This window comes from Lynx rufus, unplaced genomic scaffold, assembly GCF_022079265.1.
Source record: "Lynx rufus isolate CCGP_SWC_20201006 ecotype Redwood Valley unplaced genomic scaffold, mLynRuf1.p SCAF_7, whole genome shotgun sequence".
NCBI classification, from domain to species: domain Eukaryota; kingdom Metazoa; phylum Chordata; class Mammalia; order Carnivora; family Felidae; genus Lynx; species Lynx rufus.
Window position 1 is genome coordinate 48,726,847 of NW_025814889.1, and position 22,803 is coordinate 48,749,649.

Genomic DNA, 22,803 nt, shown 5'->3' on the forward strand with positions numbered 1-22,803 from the left:
TGAGGAAGCAGTCAGCACAGAGCCTGACGGGGGGCTAGAACCCACAAACTGTGAGATCATGACCTGAGCCGAAGTCTGACGCTCAACCGACTGAGCCACCCAGGCGCCCCAAGTCTGTTCATTTAGATTAAATAAAAAGGAAATATTCTCTGCAGGTATTGACCTAAGTACTAGGGATACGAAGATAAGTATGATCTGATCCAGCCTTTCCCAGATTGTTAGTGTGAAAGATGAACAAATAAACAGATCATTTAAATATAAAATGGGAGGTGATTAAAAATTGAGAAACTCATAGGATACTATGAAAATACAGACTTAAGGACACTTAGCACAATGGTGGGGTTCAGTGAAGGTTTTCTTCCTACAGGGGATGCCTAAGCAGAGTCCCCTGTAAATAGCATTTTTCCAGGCAACAGAGGTGGAAGGAGAGTTTCATGTAAAGAGCCCATTCATGTAAAGAGCCCAAACACGGAGATGCAAATGTAATGTGTGAGAGAATTATTAGTAATTGAATTTAGGCCAGATTGTAGGGGGCATTATACAATAAGTGTAGGATCTTATTCTCTAAGCAACTGGGATTATATTGGACGGTCGTAAGCAGGAGAGAAGCAGTGGCTGATTTGGCCCACATGTGCCCTCTGAAATCCAAGATAGGATTCCCATAGGTAGTAGGATATATGGGTCTCAAGCTCAGGAGAAAGTTCCATATGGTACTACTATAAAATAAAATATCTCAGGATTTCTACTATTCACATTCTGAATATTCATTGCTCATTGCACTAGAACAGGGAGACTAAACATTTCCTTGTGATGTAAATACCGTCTCTACTGTGTCCAGCCCACACATATGCTCTGAGGAAACTCACAAATGTAAACAATGTAGTTATCATATTTGTTCAAAGAAAGAAGGCAGGGAAATGAGGGTCTCAGTCAGATCATACAACTGTTTTATTTATTCTCTTGTGTTGTTTACAGTGTCTCCCATAAAAGAAGAACCCCAACTGGTAGGCAACGTGATTAGGGACCTTCACTGAGCCAGCAGCAACCACAGAAGAATGCAGGGATGGGAATGAGCTACTGGAACCCAAGGCAAAGGGCTGTTAGTGATAGTTTGCCTATTTCTTGGCCTCTAGTTGCTCACATGGGAAAAATAGAAGGAAATACTAAATGACCATGTATTGAAATGAAGAATTTTGAAGTTCTGGCCATGATGAGGATTGAAAGGAATGGGCAGGATTAAAGTCTGGGTGTTAAGCATCTTGTGCCAGGGACCACTTTGAGAGACATTGCGGGACAAGAAGCATTGATAACAGAATGTGGGGAGTATTGGGGAAAGGACCTAGCTCCGAACAGGGAGGAGGGACAGGGTGATGAATATGACAGAGAGGGTACTTCTGAGTGGCAAGGTGGGGAAAAGGAAGGGCAGATGCACTCATTCTGTCCATTCCTTCTTAATAGACAGGTTCCACTCCCAGGTAAGGTGGTCATGCTTGTCATCGTCGGTGAAGAAGGACTTGTTGTGGTAAGTGCCTCGGGCCAGCATACCCTTGGGAGCCTCCTCAATCGGAGTCAGGAACTCATACTCCTCTGGCCGAGGCCCGTAGCTGCCAACCATAAATGTCGCTTTATCCACTAGGAAGAAAGGAAAGTTCATTAGGGTAAGAGTCTGAAAGAGAAAACAAACACAGCAAACTGGAAATTTCGGAGCACAGCTCACAGTGATCAACGCCAAGAGCCACAGTTTCCAATACTGGCAAAATGTCAGATTTACATGGGGCACCTTTTTATTTTCTTTAAAATATTTTTTTTTTTATCGGAGTACCTTTTAATAATACAGTTTTCTTTGACCCACTCTTAGATACTATGGACAAGTAATCTTCCATGGGTGGTCCCAAGAATCAGTGTTTTAAAAAGCATCACAGCTGATACTATCAGGAGAGTTGGGAAATCTGTGCCTTAAAGCTATGGGGATCAAGACTCTTTTATGGTAGATGTAGCAGATTATACCATAAAAAAAAACTCCACATTAACGGAAACCTGAGTTCTGATCTTAGCTCTGCAACTATTTAAGTCACATAACATTTCTGGGCCTCTGTTTCTTCCTATATGCAATTAACTTCTTCTAATCTACAAACTATCGTTCTATGAACATATCAGTTGGGGGAGGCAAGGTAACAGAGGGTGATCAGAATGAACAATACTCATGGATGGAATCGTTGGATGGATGGGGAAAATCAATAATTTGGTAAAAAAAGAAAAAGTCTTCACAAATGTTGAAAATAGCCAACCCAAATTATTAACAGGTGAATAACTGGGATATATATTAAGTAGAGCATTAGAAACTGTAACTAAGGCTAGGTAGATAGACAGGCAGGCAAAGTGTAGTTAGCTGTAAAGTGTTGTGAAGAAGCTTAGAGGAACAGCTACAGACATATGATCGTCCTCTTGCCTAATTGAGGCAACATAGTCTCTATACCCAAGGAAAATAGGAAACAGAACTATTTTTTCATGAGACTTGGTATTGGAAAGACCAGTTAAGATCTTCCAGGTCAATAATCTTCTGTGGGGTTTGAGTCATTGAGTGGTTGTCTGTGTCCTGCAAATTTATCAGACAATTCTCTCCTAATCCTTTGTGTATTAATTCGGTGGAACTGATCTGGGCAGTACTGTCTCACACCCCTGGAAGGAGACAGTCCCCAAGGTAAGATGGAACTGTAAAAGTACTTCTGTCATCTTTCCAAGTGTCATTTCTCCCTGCCCACAATAATGGAAGGAAACTGGAAGCAGTTCCCCAAGGCATGTACAGGTTAGGTACAATTTGTCAAGAGCAGCTGCAGATCAAGTAGTGTCACATTATGTCTCAATCACAGCTTTTCTCAACTCTAGAAAGATTCTATTTCTTCATTTAAAAAATTCAGTGCTGCTCCCTGCTCCCCTACCTCCACTCCACAACTGCCCACATGCTACTTCCGTCTCCCATTTCCAAAAGACACACATAACACATACCACTAGATAGATCTTTCTGGTCTTGGATTTCTCTGACATATGTATACCTGTGAACTTTTTTTTTTTTTTGAGAGTATTTTAATATACTCCATCTTTATTCAAACTTATCTTGGTTACTCTTCCCCTTTATGAATAATAAGCTTAAATTCCAGAAACTGAATGCTGAAGGTTAGTGGTGGACCCAGTCTAAACTGGATCTCTGGACGTAGGCCTTACCACTGGTGTCGAGGTCAGAGGTACATATGTGCTTTTTCCTAGGGGGAGCGCCCATAGCTTTTAATCAGATTCTTACATGAGCCTATGATTAAAATTGTTAATAAGCAGAAGATTAAGTATCAGTGGGGAGCAGAGTTTGGGACAATGTAAAGTGTGGGTCCCTTACCTTTCACCCCAGTCCGGTAGGTATGCTGAACATATTTCAGGCCTGACACAATATCTCTGTTCACCTGTAGGTGGGAAGGATCCAAGCAATTCAGATTAAAATAGGTCTTTCATTTTCCCTCATCTTTCATGCTTATCCTACCTAGCAGTCTTCTCTGAGGACGGAAGAAGATTGAGATTTAATTCAGAATAAGTGTTACTATTATCATTTCATGTGATGGTGAGGCAGAGATTGGAGAGATCACAAGACTCAACGTTGCCAATCTGGTTCTAATCATGGAATACTGTGCTGTTTGGTTTGGGGGAGGGGGGTGCTTAATTAAAACATTGTCTCAGTGTTCTTCATTACATTTATCCTTCCTCCGAAGGTCCTAAGAACAGTCTTGAGCTTCCCCTCCCTGATACTACTGGCCAGAAGACTGTCCTTGTCTTAGGAAAGGCTACAAAGGTACCAATGGAAAATATTATGTGAATACCTGAAAACCCTAACCTCAGAAATGATCTATCTAGCATGAAAAACAAACAACAAGGAGAAAAGCGGTAATGGAAAATCAGCTTTAAAAGATGGTTGTGCCTGTAATGTCACTGAGACTGGAGTCTAAAGATGGGGAGATAGGCCTCATGGAAACATAGGCTTACTAAACTGATAAATAATGGGTGAAATCCACTCGTGTTTGGCAAGCATTTTGGATGTCTGTTATTTTCACATGTTGTCTGAGATGTCACCACTTTCCCAAGCCTTTCAGAGAAAGTTCACTAAAGTAGGATGAAAATATATATAGCCCAAGCACTTTGTTTTTCCATGATTCATTTTGCCTAGGACTGAACTGCATTGCCCATTAATTTTATACTGTGCTCATGTTCATACAAACAAATAAAGTGGACATTGCGTCATTAGCTGGAGGGCTTGGTTAATTGTTCACCAAGATGAAGAAGGAAGGCATCTTCAAATAATTTCTTCCAACAGTAATTATGGCTGCCTTCCTGTTTTGGACAGAATAATTAAACCAATTTATCAGTGCTATGTTTTGTTTTATTGGCAATGAGGTAGCTCAGCCCTGAACCCTAGCTTAGGTTTTAGATGGTCACTCAGTAAAATCTGTCATACAAATCTATCAAAAGCATACAGAATGAAAACAACTCCATGGAAGAAATTGTGACAAAGTGATGCCCTAACTTTCTGATCACTCTGCCAGATGTGGCTCATACAAATAGAAAAAAGTGAATGCATTTTTCTAGAAGTCTCTAAGCTAGTCCTTTGGTCTTTGTAGGAGATGTGGTCTGGTGGTAAAAAGACTGAAAAACAGGAATGGTGATTGCTACTCACCAATAAGGACTTCAAAACGGAGCCTCCTGTTTTTCTACTGCTCCATAGAGGGTTCATTTAATATAAATATGTTTGAGATGGGTAATAGAGAAGTACGAATATTCATAGAACTCTCTTGCTCTGTCTGCACGCCTTCCCATTGTTCCTCTCCACTTCCAGAGGAAGAAGCCTTGGTGACCAGAGGACTGTGAAAGTCAGAGACACTACATGTCCTTGGGAGCAGAAGGAAAAGGGGGAGAAACTAGAAGAACCATGCCCCCCAGGCCAGGTTTTGGGGGGAAGAAAGAGAAGAACACTGAACACCATTGAAAGACAGATAATGCAAGAGGACTTTTGGAATGTGTTGCTGGTGTTATAAATGCAAACTTTCTTGGATACTTTTCAGCAGATGTCAGTAAAGACTTAAAACGCTTCTCAATTATTTCCAGTTTTGACCTGTTATTTCTTCTAACTGGAGCCCCACGCTGGGACAGGCCACAGGTTGGTTAACATTGTGTGGGTTGCACACAGAGAATGGTTTTCTCTTGCTTGAGACAATGCTAAGTATCTGAAGCGGGTGGGACCTGAAAACTCCTTTCTGTGCCCTCCTCCTGCATCACCCTCATGTGTAACCCCGACCACTGCATCCTCTTCGGCTTTCCCACCACAGCAGAGGCCTATGCTCCAGACCTTTCCTTCTCATCTTACTCCCATCAAAATTTACCTTACCTCCTTCATTTGGTACAAATGGGCTTACTAAACTGACAAATTAAGGCAATAGCATTAATGATTAAAAATTCAACCGATGTGTAACCCCTTCTAAGCATATTCGGATGCAATGCCTTAGATATAATTCTAGGCGTATTTAGATACAATGCCAAACTCTCGGGTGCTTTGATAATGAATAATACTACACGAAACAAGCAAGTGAACCATGGCTCAGTGCATATTGTAGAGTAGGCATCAACAAGTATTTTCAGAATCAAATTATTTTGAGGCATAATTATACGTGGTACAGAGTGATTGTCCACAGACCCTGAATCAACCCTGCATTGAGGGGAAAGAAGAGCCCAGTGTGCAAACACAGAGGGCAGATGGGGTCTTCCTTGGTGGCCCTAAAGGTCCCTGAAGGATATGGCTGAGAAGGGCAACCAAGGCAAATATAAGCAACTGAGAGCAAACAGTACATCTCTGACTTATTTGTTTTCAGTCAAGATTATTTTTCTTCTTGCTTTTGGCTGTTCAATGGGGTATGCGTTCATTCTTTATATGTCAATTCCTGTTCAGTTTTTGCTGTTACCTGTTTGCTTGCTCCACAACTATAATTGTAGTTTCCAGTTATTTTCCAAGGTCCATACTCCTGGATTTATACAACCATTGAGCAATTAGAACTGTGGCTCCATCTGTTCCATTGTTTACTAATAATTGATTCATTCATTTATCGATTTCTCAATAAGTATTCACTAAATATCATTTACAAAGTTTCGGGTAAGATATTGGAAACAAGAGATAAATAATCTCTCCCTTTCTCAGGGCGCTTGGGCTGTACAGGGAAGAAATGCCACAAATGGTACAATACAAAATAGGGTGTGCTTCATAGACGGGAGCGTTGGGAGTTCACGGAACAGTCCTGTTGGTTGAGTTATCAATGGAGAGTTCAAGGTGAGGGCTCTGGTTGGGAAAAGGCATGAAGCAAGGGTGGGCCTCAGCAGGTAGAGCTCAGAGTTGGGGAGAGGACAGTCTAGAGAGGGGAGGTCAAGGGGAAGGAAACACAAAAACTATGACAGCATGTTAATGCAAGGCATTTGGGTTTTTTCCTTCTCTGATTATAGGAAGAATTTAAGCTTTATAAAAACATTCAGGGAAAGATACTCACTTTGAAGTTAATTTTGACTCTGTATTCAACACCTTCCTTTAGCACAAAAGTTTCTTTTTTGAGAGCTTCAAGATCCCCTGTAGAAGTAGATTTAGAAAGAGATTATTCTCCTCAGAAGGAGAAACACAAGAAGATGAATGATTTAAACTCCGGAGCTGTTTGCTGGGCTCATCAGAGCAACACAGTCCTCATGGCCTTCAATTCAAAGAATATTTGAGACTAGTTGCTACACACACACACACACACACACACACACACATGCACACACACTTGAAAAGCTGAAATCTTATAGCTAGATATGGAAGAAATGTGATAGTACTTTTCCCCCAAGTTTGATGACAACCCTAAAATATATAAGGTATTAACAACAGTGAGTTGTGTGTGACGATGTCTTTTCTTTTTCTTTTTTAATGTTTCTTTATTTTTGAGAGAGAGAGAGAGAGAGAAAGAGAAAGAGAAAGTATTAGTGGGGGAGGGGCAGAGAGAGAGAGAGGGAGATCCAGAATCTGAAGCAGGCTCCAGGCTCCGAGCTGCCAGCACAAAGCCTGATGCGGGGCTCAAACCCACAAACTGTGAGATCATGACCTGAGCTGAAGTTGGACGCTTAACCGACTGAGCCACCCAGGCGCCCCTGACAATGTCTTTTCTAATTGTCAATAATAAAAACAAGTTTTAATCAGTGATCCTAGAGGAACATCTGAATGATCTTGCTATTTTCTCTATTGAAAATGATATCACACATGTGGCCAAACAAAAAGATGATTAAAGAATATGCCCTTACCTCTCAAATAGATAAATATAAGAAAAATATTATATGGTAGTACCTCCTAATTGTTTTTGTAGATTTGGTGATGTTTATGGCATTTTCTAGCTTCAAAAAAATTTACTTCTCTTGGTTTCCCTTTTATCATTCTAGATATATATTCACTTTGTACTTAATTTTGCTTTTGCATTTGTAATTTCATATTATTTTCCTTAAGGAGAGTCCCTTAAGTAATAAAAGCTTCAGGACCCATAAAACCAGGATTTGACTCTAATTCCTGTACTTTAGGTATGGAGATAATCACTCTCTGTTCTTCTCCCAATGTGATCCTGTGTCATCTGACCTTCAGGGGTAAGTGTGTGTTTGTGTGTGTGTGTTTTGCTGTTTTGCATAGCTCTGTGCGTGTGCTTCACACCATGTAGTATATATACTACAATACTACATAGTATATATACCATATACATATACCATATAGTATATATATGTGTGTGTGTGTGTGTGTATACATTTATATAGTATATATATATACACACACAGTTTTGTATATATACTATATATATATATAATGTATATTGTACATATGTACACATATATACACACACACACTGTTTTCTATATATACTCTATATTATGGGTATTATATATACGTGTGTGTGTGTGTGTGTGTGTGTGTGTGTGTGTTTATACTGGGATTCACCTCAATAGCCTTTTTGTGACAGAAAACCAAACTTAGACATCCCAGTGCTAGGAAAGTAAAAGAAACTGAGTTTTCCCTGCAATACCATCAGGCCCTTAGATTTCCTCAGAGCTAATTCAGACCCCATCTAACAAATTGACAGTTGCACCTGGTAACATTACCCAATTTCACACAGGAAGAGGCCTGAGTCCTGGTGAGAAAGAAAGAGAAAGAGAGATTCTCCTAGAGAGATGCTAGAATGTGGGGGTAGCTGCACTTGTGTCTGCTGTAATGATTTCAGTTGAAGGGGAAGTGTGTCTTCTCAGCCTCTGATTTCCTCCCTCAGACAAGCCCATATAAGGCAAAGAGTGGATGTGTCCTGTGAGAAGGGAGCCACCTGGCCGCTGAGCCTACTGCTAGAATCATGCTTTGCTCTGTCTCATGAGTCCACCTTTTGAATCTGGTAATTTTATTTTTTGCTGAAGATCTACCTTGGACACCCTCAACCTCCTGGCTCTTCCCTCTCTACCCTGGGATGCACACATCACCCATAATACCTGACTTCTCAGCCTGTCTTTATCTCCTCAAGATTTAAGTTCCAGGAAAGGACTTGACCCTTGTCACAATAAGGGGAAAAGAAATAACATCTTAATTGGTACATCTTTAGTGGGGGAGGTTGCTTATACAAGAATCAGAGCTTTAGGCTAAAATAGTATGTATTTAACAGTAGAATTTCCAGCACTATTTAAAAGATTTTAGGGGTGCCTGGGTGGCTCAGTTGGGTAAGCGTCTGACTTCAGCTCAAGTCATGATCTCGTGATTCGTGGGTTTGAGCCCTGCATCAGGCTCTGTGTTGGCAGTTCAGAGCCTGGAGCCTGCTTTGGATTCTGTGTCTCCCTCTCTCTCTGTCTGCCCATCTCTTGCTTTTGCTCTGTCTGTCTGTCTCTCTCTCTCAAAAATAAAGATAAAAATTTTTAAAAAATTAATAAAAGATTTTAGATTGCTTCTTGCCTTCAAGTAAGGTCTCTAGGTGATGTAAGATGAATATTTTCTCTGATGTTTACAATGTATAAATATTACATTTCAGAAGCATACAGCTTGCTTCTTAATATTTCCATCATCAGTCGCTTTATACGGGTAGTAATTCCCCTGGTACTGTGTAGAGATAAAATTCTGAAGTAATTATGATACAAGTAAATACATCCAATGCTTATGACTGCAGTCCCTCCAATTAATTAGAGACAGAGATTGAGCTTTTCATTAAGCATGGTAAATACTGCACTCTGAGAGCAATGATTTGTGAACCGATGCCAGCATACATGTGTCTGGCATTCACCTTGCCGGCATTTCCTTTTGCTGGGAGAGGGGGCGGAGACTAAGTTTTCCCTGCGATATCGCTAGACGCCTTTGAACAGAACAGATGTGTCCACTTACCAGTGAGGTCCATGGTGATTGGTCCTGGGGCACTGTCACAAACCAGGCTAAGCCGGGTGACCTTGACATTGGGGGCTGTTGGGTCTGCAGGATTCAGAAAAGAATGTAATTTTAGGGAAGAGAACATGCGGGTGCAGTGTGTGTACATTTCAAGTAGGAGAGAAGGAATATAAAAAGAAAAGTGATATCTCTAATGTGGAGCGAATATACAGATGAAAGTGGCAGGTTCACTATGTTGGCCTTAATGGCCTCAGAAACTCGAGCAGGACTATTTCTGTGTCAAGCTTTTGGAGGCCCATCTTAGTTATCAACAGCAAACATTTCCTGAGTGGCTGTGGGTAAGTTCCTCTGCTAGATGGGCAGTGCCCATCTATATCCAATTCTGCTGTTGTGTATGTGGAAGAGAGGAACGGTTAAGTAAGGAGTAAGGAAGAGAAAGAGAAGAAGGAAAGAAAATGTGAGAGAATGGAGAGAATGCCATCTGAGTGGTAGTCTGAAGTTCTTTCTAAATCTTCCTTATGTGTAATTTTTGCCTATTTCAATGCCAACTTGCACTTTATCTCCAAAAAGGACTTAATCCTGCAGTTGTCACTTTATGCAGCATATATAGATCGTGCCTCACTCACTGAGCCCTGGAAACACTTGGCATTCTTTCTTTTGCACCTGCTCCTGTGTTGCCAAAATGTATGCCTGATCGGGGCCCTCCCACCTCCCCCCATCCCCCTGTACACACACACCTGCCACCACAGGGCCATCCCCCAGGAGTGTTTTCTTGTACTTGATTAGGCTTTCATCATCCTTGTCCATCTCCTGGAGCTCTTTCAGCGACTTCTGAGGTGGAGGCTTGTAATTGAGCTTGCTGTCCAGCTCATCAACATCTTCCTCCAGGTGTGCTTCTGGGTCCTTTTCAGTCATTTCGATCTATTTTAGAGACAGAGAGGATGATAGTCCATTAGCCAAAAGTTCACAGATATGGAAAATGTTTGTGGGGCTACTGGTAACACCATCCTTGCCCTAATGGACTTTTGTCATTGTCAGGGATTTTCCAGGATATTTTTTCCTAATTTAATCTCATATTTTTATGCAATGAGAATATAATGCATTTGGTCTTTTCTCGGATCTTCCTGAATTTCTCTGCACTGTGACAAATGTCTCCTGTTCACCGAATAAAACTGACAAGAAAGAAATAGCTCATTTGTGAGTAATGTGTAAGCGAAGCAACATAACACAGGCAGCCCCAAATAATGAGCAGAGAGCCCCAGTTCAAATAATTATAGAAATAACCACAGTTCTCTAAATCCAGCCACCACCCCTGCAGTGTCAAGCCTCTTAACATTGTACAGTCTCGGTTATGATGGTTTCAAAACACAGGGAGCCAAAGAAAGAGTTGGCATCTTCCCATTAATTGAATCTTTCCCTGAACTCCTGCAATACTTCAAAGGTAAGTCATGCAATGTTGTAGACCCCTATGATACCTGCCTGACGTGTAGGAATGGTTCCCATCCAACACTCCTTGAGGGCGGGTACCAGGTTCTGTGTTTCTCTTGAATCTCCCATAATAATTGAATAGTGGAGGCATTTTATAAACATCCATTGTTTGATTTGTTTGGTTCTATAGCTAAAGATCTTCTATTCTTTTGAAATGACATAAAATAACAAAATTAAATTCCTCCAGACGAAATGGTAAGGATTAGTATGTCTTTACTTTTACCTTCCACTGATCTCCCCTTTCTGGATCCCCTTCCCTTTTAGTACCTCCCCTACCCAGATTTCTAGTGACTTTATGCCCTAAGGCCTCATCTGGGCATACTCTGGAGTCTGTCTTCTTCCATTATCACATTATAATCTACCTTTACTTGCTGTGTATTAAAATAGTGAGGGGAGATTGTTTTTTTTTTAATTGATTTATTTATTTTGAGAAAGAGAGAGAGAGAGGCAGAGAGAGAGAAGGAGAGAGAGAATCCCAAGCAGGCTCTGCACCACCAGTGCAGATTGGGTCAAACTCACGGAACCATGAGATCATGACCTGAGCCAAAATCAAGAGTCAAATGCCCAAATGACTGAGCCACCCAGGTGCCCTGAGGCATGATTCTAATTAAATTATTCACACTTAATTGTTAGTGACTGAATAATAGATTTTTAAAAAATTGCCCATTTTAGGGCATGTGTAGTCAGAGATTTTCAGAGCAGAAAGGAAACTTAGAGGTGATATATTCCAACCCCTCATTGAATCATTGAAAAAATGGAAAGTCAGAGGTTAAGAGAAATGCTCAAATTCCTATAGCTGGAAATGCAGTGTCCTAATAAAGAGGAAGAAGTCTGTGCTGGAAGAATTTCAGGCCCATGGCTGGCAGCAATGGAGCTATTTGGGGGAAACACAGGAGGTATTTGGGCAAGGAGATAATTTCCTGATTTCCTTCAGTCCTCCCCCAAGAGTATGTCTCTTCCCTGCCATGTTAAAGGCTACATTGTTCCTGAGTGGCACAACTGTGAGACAATATCTAGCATATCTCATCTTAAATGACTCTGCAAACCTCTATAAAGTCCCCCAGGGGATGAAGCTATCTCTGGCCAAAACCAGTTATGGTTTTGAGTTTCGATGTCTCCATCATTGGCATCAGAAAGGAAAATAATTGGGAAGTGAAGCCAAACAAAAACAATTTTAAGAGAAAATGAAGGAAAAGAAAGAGAAGAGAAAGAAACACTATCTCTTGGCTCATCGATCCTCTGCTAGCAAAATAACAAGCCAAACACCATGCGCTTGATCAAGTCTGCAAACAGCATTGCAATGCCCAGGTCCACTTCCTGTGCAGGAAGGAAACAGGCAGGCTTGTTCCTATGGCAACTCTTGCTTCAGCCCAAGATTCAGCACCACTCAAAGCTGAGCCTCTCACAGCACAATAAACATCATGACCAGCTCAACTCATATTCCAAACAACACTCAGGGAAACTGAATGAATGGGTTAGAAAAACAATGAAGGGCACAGTGGGTCGAGATTGTAGATTGTAGGTAGTTTGAGGACAATCATGAAGCAGTGAGATGAAGAGCAAACCAGATAAGACTAATCAGAAGAGACAGGCTCTCCTCTGGTGACACCCAGGAGCCTGACTAGATACCCAGAATGGAAGTCACATAACAAACCTGTGGACAGGTCATCAGGAAGCCTATCTATAGATGAGGACATCTTGGCCCTCTTCAAAAGGCCTTTCTGGAATATATCGCTTGGCTCTAACAAATCATCTGCTTGAAGTCTGACCATCAAAAGATATCACACGTACCCACTAACTAGCCCAAGGTAATTTCCATAACCTGCAGGGAATTATTATTTTGCAGGCTGAAATCTCAATTTTGAAAGGAGAAAGAGAGGGAGAGAGAGAGAGAGAAGAAGGGAGAGACAAAGACAAAGACCTGATCTCAGGCAGGGTTTGACAACCTCTGTGTGATCATTGGCAAGTCAATTTATCTGTCATCTAGATCTTGATATTCTTACTAGTAAATCTGAGACTTACGTCAAGTCTAAATTTGCTTGATTCATTGCAAACAGGTATACAATAATTGCTTCACAAAAATGAAACAAATTTGTTTAAAAGAAATGTAAGAGCAGAGGATAGTATGAGGTTACTGTATAAAATTGCTGTAGTAAAGAGGAGAAAATTCAGGACCACATCAAAATAATTTGTTTGTTTTTTAATGTTTATTTATTTTTTGAGAGAGAGATTGACAGAGTGTGAGCAGGGGACAGGCAGAGAGAGAGACACAGAATCCGAAGCAGGCTCCAGGCTCTGAGCTGTCAGCACAGAACCTGATGCAGGGCTTGAACCCACCAACTGTGAGATCATGACCTGAGCTGAAGTTGGACGCTCAACCGACTGAGCCACCCAGGCGCCCCAAAATAATTTGGTTTAATCACATAGCATATAAAAAGGAGACATGAAGCTAGATGGTCACAAACCAGTTTAATCTGGAAAGCTGAGTAGAAAAAGATGAAAACATAATAATACAAGAAATAAAGAACTGGAAAAGCAATTCTCAAGAAAACTTCTTTAAAGCATAATGTTTGGTGAGCACCTACTATTTATAAGACACAGTGCTTTAGCACACTCATACTGGTGTTTAAGTTACTCTCCAAAGTGGAGAGGGCTGGGGGATGGACAACCACAGTGGTTTGGTTGGTTCATCTTTTCAGAAACTGTAGGTCTCTTGACAAATCTGGTGAAAGTCACAACTTAGAAAAAAGGAATACACCTATGAGATTGTGCTTGCAATCCAGAGGCTCCTAGGCTTTACTGGAGTCCAAGATTAGAAACATGACCTTGACACTGTGACTTCTTGGAAACATGAGGCAGAGAGAGTTGAGTGTTACAATGGAAGCTTGCCTGGCTGGGTCACTGACTCCACCTAGCTTTCAGCTGAGAATCATGTGTATCAAACCCCAAATGTTGGCTTATGTAGAAGCAGAAGGAGATACCGGGTAATGTCTATATCTGAGGGAATGACACAAAGCCTGGCAGAGGAGCAAAAGTGCAAAGGGCACAGCTCTTTAGGGGAAGAGTTCTGTTCAATATACTTGATTTTGGATAATTATCTCTGCTTTGAACTAGGACTTCATCACGTGTGGATTTTGGTTCTGGCTTTGCTACTGATCAGCTGTAACACCCTAAGAAGATGCTTCAAATACTGCGGATCTTACTCTCCTTATCTTGAGGTTTGGGGGGCTGGAGCACACAACCTCTAAGGGTATCTTTCCTAAGGTCTCCATCTGTAGATTTCTCCTGCCCTGCAGTCATGTGTCCACTAAGCCACAGTCATTCAGTTACCTTATTTCACTTGTGTACCCAAGAGACTTATCTATCTCTGTTTTACTATTTCAGATTTGCATGAATTCCCAAAAGGAACTGCATTTTTCATTTCACAGTTCATCTCTGCAGAACTTCAGATTCTGCCAAAGCCTCAGCCACAATAGCTCATATAGTTTGATGATGATTTCCCAAATTATACGTGTGCATATATTTAACCACAGATATCCGTTTTCTCTTTCTATCCCCCCATTTTATGGGTGCTTGCTAAAGTGAGAATAAGCATGTCATGGAAATTCTATAGACTATCTTCAAGTATCATCTAAAGAACAACCGATTTTTGGGGTGCCTGGGTGGCTCAGTTGGTTAAGCGTCTGACTTTGGCTTAGGCCATGATCTCATGGTTTGTGGGTTCGAGCCCCTCATTGGGCTCTGTGCTGCCAGCTCTGAGCCTGGAGCCTGCTTTCGGATTCTGTGTCTCCCTCTTTCTCTGCTCCTCCCTCACTTGCGCTCTCAAAGATAAATAAATAAACATTAAAAAAAAAAAAAGAAAAACCGGTTCTCTTATTGATGGTAATAATTATAATAGTTAACTTACATAATGCTAAATGCTTTCCTGAGGATTATCTCATCATCCTCATGACAGCCTTGAGGACGGGTATTATCATTCTCTTCAGGAAACTAAAGCTCAGGTTAGTAACTTGCCCAAGATGACATGCTGTGTAAGGGGCAGAATTATATCTGAGCCCAGGTTGTCTGGCTTCCAGGAGCAACGATCTGTTGCTTCAGCCGTCTTTATTAAGAAGTAAAGATAAAATTATAGAACCCATTAGTCTTCTTGGGAATCTATCTTGAGGGTGCCCAGGCTGCGGTAAATGCTTCTTTGCAAAACTCTGCAGGCTTTAGCAAGGCAGGGAAGTGTCACATAAAGAGGGTTTCCCTGCAACTCTGCCCAAGTCACCTGGCACAGGTCACCGAACCTCCCTGTGCTCCGGATTTTGTCCTCTGCAGAATGAAATCATTGCCTTGGAAGGGTCTCTGAAACCTCTTCCTAATACAATGAATGCTCGAATGCTCCTTAATTTACAGAAGCCTCTGAAACGAGAAAAGAGGAAGTGGAGGTGGGGTAGGGGAGAACCCAGTCCATCTGTGTAGAACATTCTGGCTGGTCTTTTCTCACCTTCCTCTGCAGCTCACCCACTGTTCCACAAAGAGCAGAGCTGGGTTTTTTTTTTTTTGTCGTTGTTGCTGTTTGTATGTTGTTTTGACTTTGGCTTTTTTAAACAGTAAAACTGGAATGGACAATGAACAATTACATGTTTAACGAGGTTAGCGTGGGCTCCGTCAGGCCCTGAAGCACATACTGGTTTTGTGTGTGTGTGCTTACTACTCATTATCTTTATCTTCTGTTTCACTGATGCTTCCACAGATGAGTTTTCACAGTGAAACCCTCACACCCTTATGTTTGCTACTCAGCAAAGCAGTGTAAACACGAAGGGTGTGCTGAGTTAGGAACTTAGTCCTCTCAGGCTCAATTAAAATGCCACATTAAATTAGGATGCTTCCTCATGGTGCAAGAATGCCATAGCACCAAACTGGTGGTTTTGCTTGCAAATTCAGTGAAATTTCCAAGACCTCGCAAGTGAAATACCCTTAAGAATTTGCACCCACCTCGGGATAGAGCACCCTTGTCTGGTTCACTAATGCAGTTCTAAATAAGCCGAGGGCCAGAAAAGGTGAAACTCGACTTTAGATAAAACAAATCACCTCGTTATGTCAAAGAAAGGTGATCCTCAGTGCCTACTAGAATACGGACTTTGAGTCTGATGGGTCGGAGATTCAAAACGCGGTTCTGCGGGACACCTGGGTGACTCAATGGATTGAGCATCCAAATTTGGCTCAGGTCATGGATCTCATGGTCCATGAGTTCGAGCCCTGCATTGGGCTCTGTGCTGACAGCTCAGAGCCTGGAGCCAGCTTAAGATTCTGCATCTCCCTGCCCCTGCTTGGGTTCTCTCTCTCTCTCTCTCTCTCTCTCTCTCTCTTTTTCTCAAAAATAAATAAACATTAAAAAAGTAAAATAAAAACAAAATGTGGGTCTGCACTGAATTATTGCATGACACAAGTAAATTATCAACCTAGCTGAGCCCAAGATTTTCCACTAGTAGTGTGGGAGTAATAATCTTTCTTTATGGGGTTGAAGAATTGGAACAAAGACATGAAAAGTTCCCGGCTGTCCTGGCCAATGGTAGATGCTGAATAAAGGACCCATGCTCATCCTCTGCTCCCTTCCCAGCGATGCCATCTGTTTTGCTGAACACTTTCAGCAAAGTGAGGTCACTGACTGCCTAGGCACCAAGTGCTTTCCCTTGGATCTGCGGTGTTGACAACGTCCACTCCTTCCTTCTTAAAAATAGATTTTGTTTCTTTGAGGCGTACGGAAGAGACAAGAAGTTCTGGGAATCGCAAGGATTGTTTATTAACTGGATCAACCTGAAAATGGGACTGTCACTATTCTATTTCTTTAAAAAAGCTTCCTCATGGGCAATTTAATTTTAGATTCTATTTATTGCTCCCTTTCATAATTGAAGCCAGAGTTCACTCTGTGAATGATGAGAACTGATAAAAGACACAGGGGCGGCCAATAGAGAAAACTTCCTTTGGCTGTGGAGCAAAACACTGTGGAGATTTAACTTCTGTTCCGAAGTTGCCAGATCACTCACGTATCTAGACGCGCAGGCCATGAATATTATTAGATAGAAGTGGTGGGGATGAGAGAGGGAAGTACCAGAAGTAGGGGGATTTCCATCAGAGAAGTACCTATGCGAGTATGAGCATTCTCTGTCACCGTGTTCTGTCCCTTCCCTGCTGACCAGGACACGTCCCACTTTCCCCAGCTCTGGAGAGTTGGGCCATCCCTGAAGGACTGTCCACATGTCAGAGCTGGTCAAGGGTTCGGCTCTGCTTTCCTGGCTGCCTGGTGATTTGGCTTATCTGGGGGAATCCAAGGTCATCCCTCAGGACACCACAAGCTCTCTGGGTTCTGGAGTCCTCTGTGGTTTCTCAGTATTCCATAGCACCATGGCGGGATTGGTGCTTCCCAGGCTCCTCAGGGCTGCTTTCTACCATCTTCGCTCTATGAAGAGCATCCAAGAGAGCAAAGCTGGATGAGGGGAATCAACTAAATGCCTGAGAGTCCCTATTAGGGTCAGTAAACATTAAAATCAATCCAGAGGAGGGGACATATTACTAGATGCAGAATTCTTTAACATTTTCCTTGGTGGGAGAACCAATACATAATTTCTTCCCTGTGTATTCACAATACATCCTTCTAACCCAGATTCATACATGGAAGGAGAAAGGACTCAGTGGACCCATTCAACTTTTCTGGGTGTCTACCCTGTGAAGTTACTATGCTCAGTATTTTTGCAGATATTTATTTTATTTTTAAATTATTTTTAAAGGCTTATTTATTTTGGAGAGAGAGGGAGAGAGAGCGTGCACACACAGGGGAGGGGCAGAGAGGCCGGGGGCAGAGGATCTGAAGCGGGCTCTATGCTGAATCAGAGAGCCCGACATGGGTTTTGAACCCATCAACTGTGAGATCATGACCTGAGCCGAAGTAAGCCGCTTAACCAAATGAGCCACCCAGGCACCTCTGCAAATACTTATTTTAACATTTATTTATTTGAGACAGAGAGATAGAGAGCATGAACAGGGGAGGGTCAGAGAGGGAGACACAGAATCCGAAACAGGCTCCAGGCTCCGAGCTGTCAGCACAGAGCCCGACGCAGGGCTCGAACCCACGGACCGCAAGATCATGACCTGAGCCGATGTCGGACGCCCAACCGACTGAGCCACCCAGGCGCCCCTGCAAATATTTACTTTAAATGATCCTCAACAAAAACTGCATTAAGCTGTTATTAAGCAAAATACTACACTGCCATAACTCAATACAGTCACAGAAGTTTTAAATTAAGCATGACAATAAGTAAAGACACTCTCTATAATCCCTTGTGCCGACAAGATCAGGCCCTTTAAGAAAGCTTTACTGACGTTTTACCAGCTCTGGCTATGGTGACCAGAGTACAGGGGACTCAGTAAGTGCTTGCTGAGGGGATAAACATTGAAGTTTCGGGAGCAACGTGAGACCCATCTCCAGGTATGCCAGTATGGACTTTCATCCAGGGTCCCTGACAACATAACACTGACCTACAAACAAGGGATTAAAAACAATTTCTCCCATGAGACATTTCTTAAAATGTCCTTCTAAGGCATTGTAGCTGTTGGTTCTTTTTTTTTTTTTTTTTTTTTTTCGCACCAGTATGTGACTTTAGTCAAATAATTTAACACTTCTGAGCCTTACTGTCTCCTCTGAGTCCTCTCAGGATTCAGAGTTGAGTTTCTACCAAGAAAGCACTTGACAGATGCTGGTTCTTTCTCTATCTGCTTATCTGCTTAGGTTTTCCTCCCTGGGGCTTCTCTCCCTGCTAGCTGCAGTTTGTTACATTTTGTGCTCCCAGGCCAATCTTTCTGTCAGGGTGACTTTGCTGAAAACAGAACCTCGATGCTGCTCACAGCACACTTCCCTAGGGACAGATTCATGCTCTCCCAAACAAGGAAGGACGAAATTCCAGTCCCTGGAACACTCCAGTCAGCTTCTGTACATCTGTGACATAGCTCTTCCACAAGTGCTGGGACTGTGTAGCATACATGAAGAATGAATTCTTCTCTCAGAATTCTACACATCTTACAAGAGAGCAAGATGATCTTACTACTATGCTTGTGTCGTATTTGGATTTGGGAGGGATATTTTCTTGTCCACTTAACAAAACAAAGCAATGGCAATGATCAAGGATGTCTACCTGTGCCTGAACCTCCTGGGCCAACACCGGCCTCTTGATTTCCCTTGCTTGATCGTTCCTGCAGTGAGGATCCAACACGCTCACCTCGATTTCAGTGGCTCTTGGTCTCCACGTGAAGGGGTGACTATGGGACCTCTCTATGAAAGCAGTCTGCCTTCCCTAGGACTTATCAGACCCAGGATAAATTACCCTAGGTCTAGAGTTTAATTACAGACAAGATCTATAAGACATGCTGACTGGAGCGTGCTCTAAAGGGAAGAAAGCATTTCAGGTCATGCCTAAAACACTTCTTTCTAATGGTCTCCAAATTTAGTGGCTTCCCAGATCAGGTATCCTAACAGATCTATTTGGATTTTTGTAGAACCTCTATTTTTTAATGTTTATTTATTTATTTTGAGAGCGAGAGAAAGAGAGGGAGAGAGGGAGAGTGAGAGAGAGAGAGAAAGAGAGAGAGAGAGAGAGAGAGAGAGAGAGAGAGAATGTGCACACATGCATGAGCGGGGGAGGGAGAGAGGGAGAAGAAGAGAGAGAATCCCAAGCAGGCTCCACACTGACAGGAGCCTGACACGAGGCTCAACCCCACAAACCGTGAGATCATGACCTGATCTCAAATCAAGAGTCAGACGCTTAACTGACTGAGGCATCCAGGTGCCCCAGAATCTATCTCTTAATAAATTATTTGGTGCCTTCCATGTCTGCCTTCAGTTCTCTTGGATGTAAAGAGCTATTTTTTGGCAACAATACCCACTATCTTTCCCCCCGTCTGACTGCAGGCATTTAATAAACGGTTTCTGTTCATGGTGGAAATCTGTCTCTATATGACTGATAAGTAAATAACAATATGTTCTACCATACTTTCCCTTCGATTATTAAATCCCACCGTACTCCAAGGGAGGCTTTCATTATGCGTTTCCCTCCTATCCCCAGAAAAGTTCTTTAGTGGCAACGAGTTTAATGTTTGACAGCTTTGAGTCTTTATCTTTTTTGCTTTGCAATCAGTCTCTTTCAATCTACTTAAAAACAGGAAACCACACATCTCCACCCCAGCAGCAACCCATCATCTACCAGCATGTTCCACACCAGTTTGTGTCCACAGTCTTTGTGCTTCTGAACTCGGCTAGATGCCCAGTCCTACCTTGTAGGAAACCCCTCCGGGCACTCCGCAGCAGTTACACTCATAGTCCTTTCCCCAGACACACAGGATTTCATCCCCAGGGCTGCAGGGCACACCCTCCCCTCCCTCACGGGGCTCTCTCCCCTGAGTCATTGCTAACATTCCCTGCTCTGACTTCCCCATTCTCTGCAGAACTGTTCCAACAGCCTCTTTGGTACTTTCTTATCATAAAGTTTGTTTTAAAGAGGAATTGCCCTTCTAAAAAAAAAAAATAGTAAACTGGAGAGGGTCGTAGCCTAGTTGCGAGATTTACCACATTTCCCTGCGCCCACCTAGAGCCTCCCGCATCCGAGGTATTTCAACTTACATTCAGTGGCTCACAGCTCTCTGGGGTGCCTCTGTCTCTTACTCTGACTTCTGAGTACTGGCAGTTAGAACAGGAAGGAAGTTAGTGAGGGGAAAAAAAATGTTTTAAACCTACTAGAAGAGGAAACCCTGGGCTGTCTCAAATTCTGTTCCTTTGGACTGCATATCTCTCGATCAGTCAACTGAACAGTGTTCTTGTCAATTAATGGGACATGTGGGAGCATGACTGCCCGTGTGAGTGTGAACTCGGGTATGCATGAGTGTCCATGCAAGGGCATCGAGGCCATAGCCTTGAGCACTACGAATAATTGTGTGGGTGTGTCTAAAAATCAAGTCATTTCAGTGCATAAGCTTCTTGAGGCAAGTATCCTTGAAACCAGTGGCAATAAATTCGCACCAGCGTCACTTCATAGCACTGACGTCTCATCCTATATGGTCTCTGCCAGCTTTCTCATCAGCCAGATATCTTGAAAGTTTGCTGGCTGTGAATACAGAGTGCTAAGGAATTATGAATGTTAACTGCATATACTTGGCCCTAAACTTAAAAAATTGTCCTCAAACAGATTTTGGGGGTTTTGTTGGTATAATTTCAAAATGCAGCTCTGTACTGCAGCACAATCAAATGTTGCTTGTCGTTTTGGCCAAATGTTTTAAGTAAAAAATGTAAAGCACTGCTTTTGATTAAACCTAGGAATGAAGATCACAAAATAGCATCTAACTTCATTAGTTCGTTGTATTCTACCTCAGAATTTGTGATAATTTAACAAGTACTGAAATTGACTTTGTACCATATCTAGGGAATTGGTCTGTGAAGTAATTTAAATGGGAACGAGTTGCAGAGGCCATATTGAAACCATTTAAAGGAACACTTTTTAGGCATTCAAACCACATTTATTCCATACACTTCCATAGCTGCTGCCAATAAACAATGCTTATTTATACTAACATTTCAATATTCACTATTTATATCATTTCAGTACATTTAGAGCTGACTAATCAAGCAAATATATTTGAAGAAATGGACATCTATTTTGCTGTCATTTAAGCGTACTGCATTTTGCTCCCTTTAATTTGTAAACGGATGCCGCCAAACATACGTTACCTTTAGTCACTGGAACTGAAACAATCGAGATGGTGGTCATTTGGTGGGAGAAAAGAGGTTAATCTAGAAAAATAGAAAAAGGACAGCAGTGTATGATTAAAATTGGCAAAAGTGCTGAATACCAAATACAGACTTAGTGTGTAAATTTCAAAATGATGTAGAGAGAAGATAGCCCTTGAAACAAAGCATCTGACTGCATCATAAATCAAAGCAAATATTAGTCTGCAGGGAAGAGATTTTGTAGCTTAGTATTCTCAAGAGGGGACACATTTCTTCTTTCAATAGCATTTGTCGAGCACCTTTTTTCTGCCAGTTATTGTTCTAGGCACCACTGAAACATCAGTAGACAGCAGACAAAAATCTCTGCTCTCTTGTGGAAATTATGTTCCAGGGGAGACAGACAATTAAAAAATAACATAGGTAGAATAAATTATTTAGAACAAGAAAGATTTAAAAATTGGGAATGGTAGATTCATAGTCTCCATGCCATACCCATTTCTCATGCTATTTGGGAAGACGTCACGAGTCAAACAGGGCTTTTTTTTTTTTTTCCTGCCAAGTCCAATGTGACTCCACAATTTTTCTTAATGCACTGCTCTAGGTATGGACATTAGAAGGTATAGACACCACTAGAAATTGTCTGTAAAATCAGTTTGTACGTGTGCAGTGTGTATGTATTTATTGGGGGAGGAGAGAGCATTCATAATTTTCATCAAATTCTCAAAAGAGTCCATGACCTCAAAAGGATTAAGAATTGCCAACTTAAAGCCTCTCTTTCTTTTTAATTTTAGAGAGAGAGAGAATGAGCAGGGGAGACAGGCAGAGGGAGAGAGAGAATCTTAAGCAGGCTCCGTGCTGAGCGTGGAGCCTGAGGAAGGAGCTAGATTCCACGACCCCAGGGTCATGACCTGAGCCAAAATCAAGAGTTGGATGTTCAACGGACTGAGTCACCCAGGCACCCCCAAAGCCTCTTCTTGATGATATAGCAGTGGACTTTCAGTAACTTGGGGGACAACTGTGATGTTCTCCTAAAATATCCTTTGGTATCGCAGTCAGGGCAGGGATCTATCCAAAATTCCCATTTCTCATTTTTCTTCCGTCATAGTTCATTGTTCAC

At 41.9% G+C, this 22,803-nt stretch overlaps 1 protein-coding gene across 1 annotated transcript; it reads right to left on the bottom strand.

The window, feature by feature from the left end:
- Positions 1-930: 930 nt before the first annotated feature.
- ARHGDIB (Rho GDP dissociation inhibitor beta) lies at positions 931-20,632 on the bottom strand. Its single transcript, XM_047065246.1, has 6 exons — positions 20,586-20,632; positions 10,180-10,363; positions 9,443-9,526; positions 6,570-6,646; positions 3,389-3,452; positions 931-1,632 (listed from the first exon to the last, which is right to left on the bottom strand). The coding sequence occupies exons 2-6, from the start codon at positions 10,355-10,357 to the stop codon at positions 1,433-1,435; spliced, it is 603 nt and encodes a 200-aa protein (XP_046921202.1). The 5' UTR covers positions 10,358-10,363; positions 20,586-20,632; the 3' UTR covers positions 931-1,432.
- Between the last annotated feature and the right edge of the window lie 2,171 nt (positions 20,633-22,803).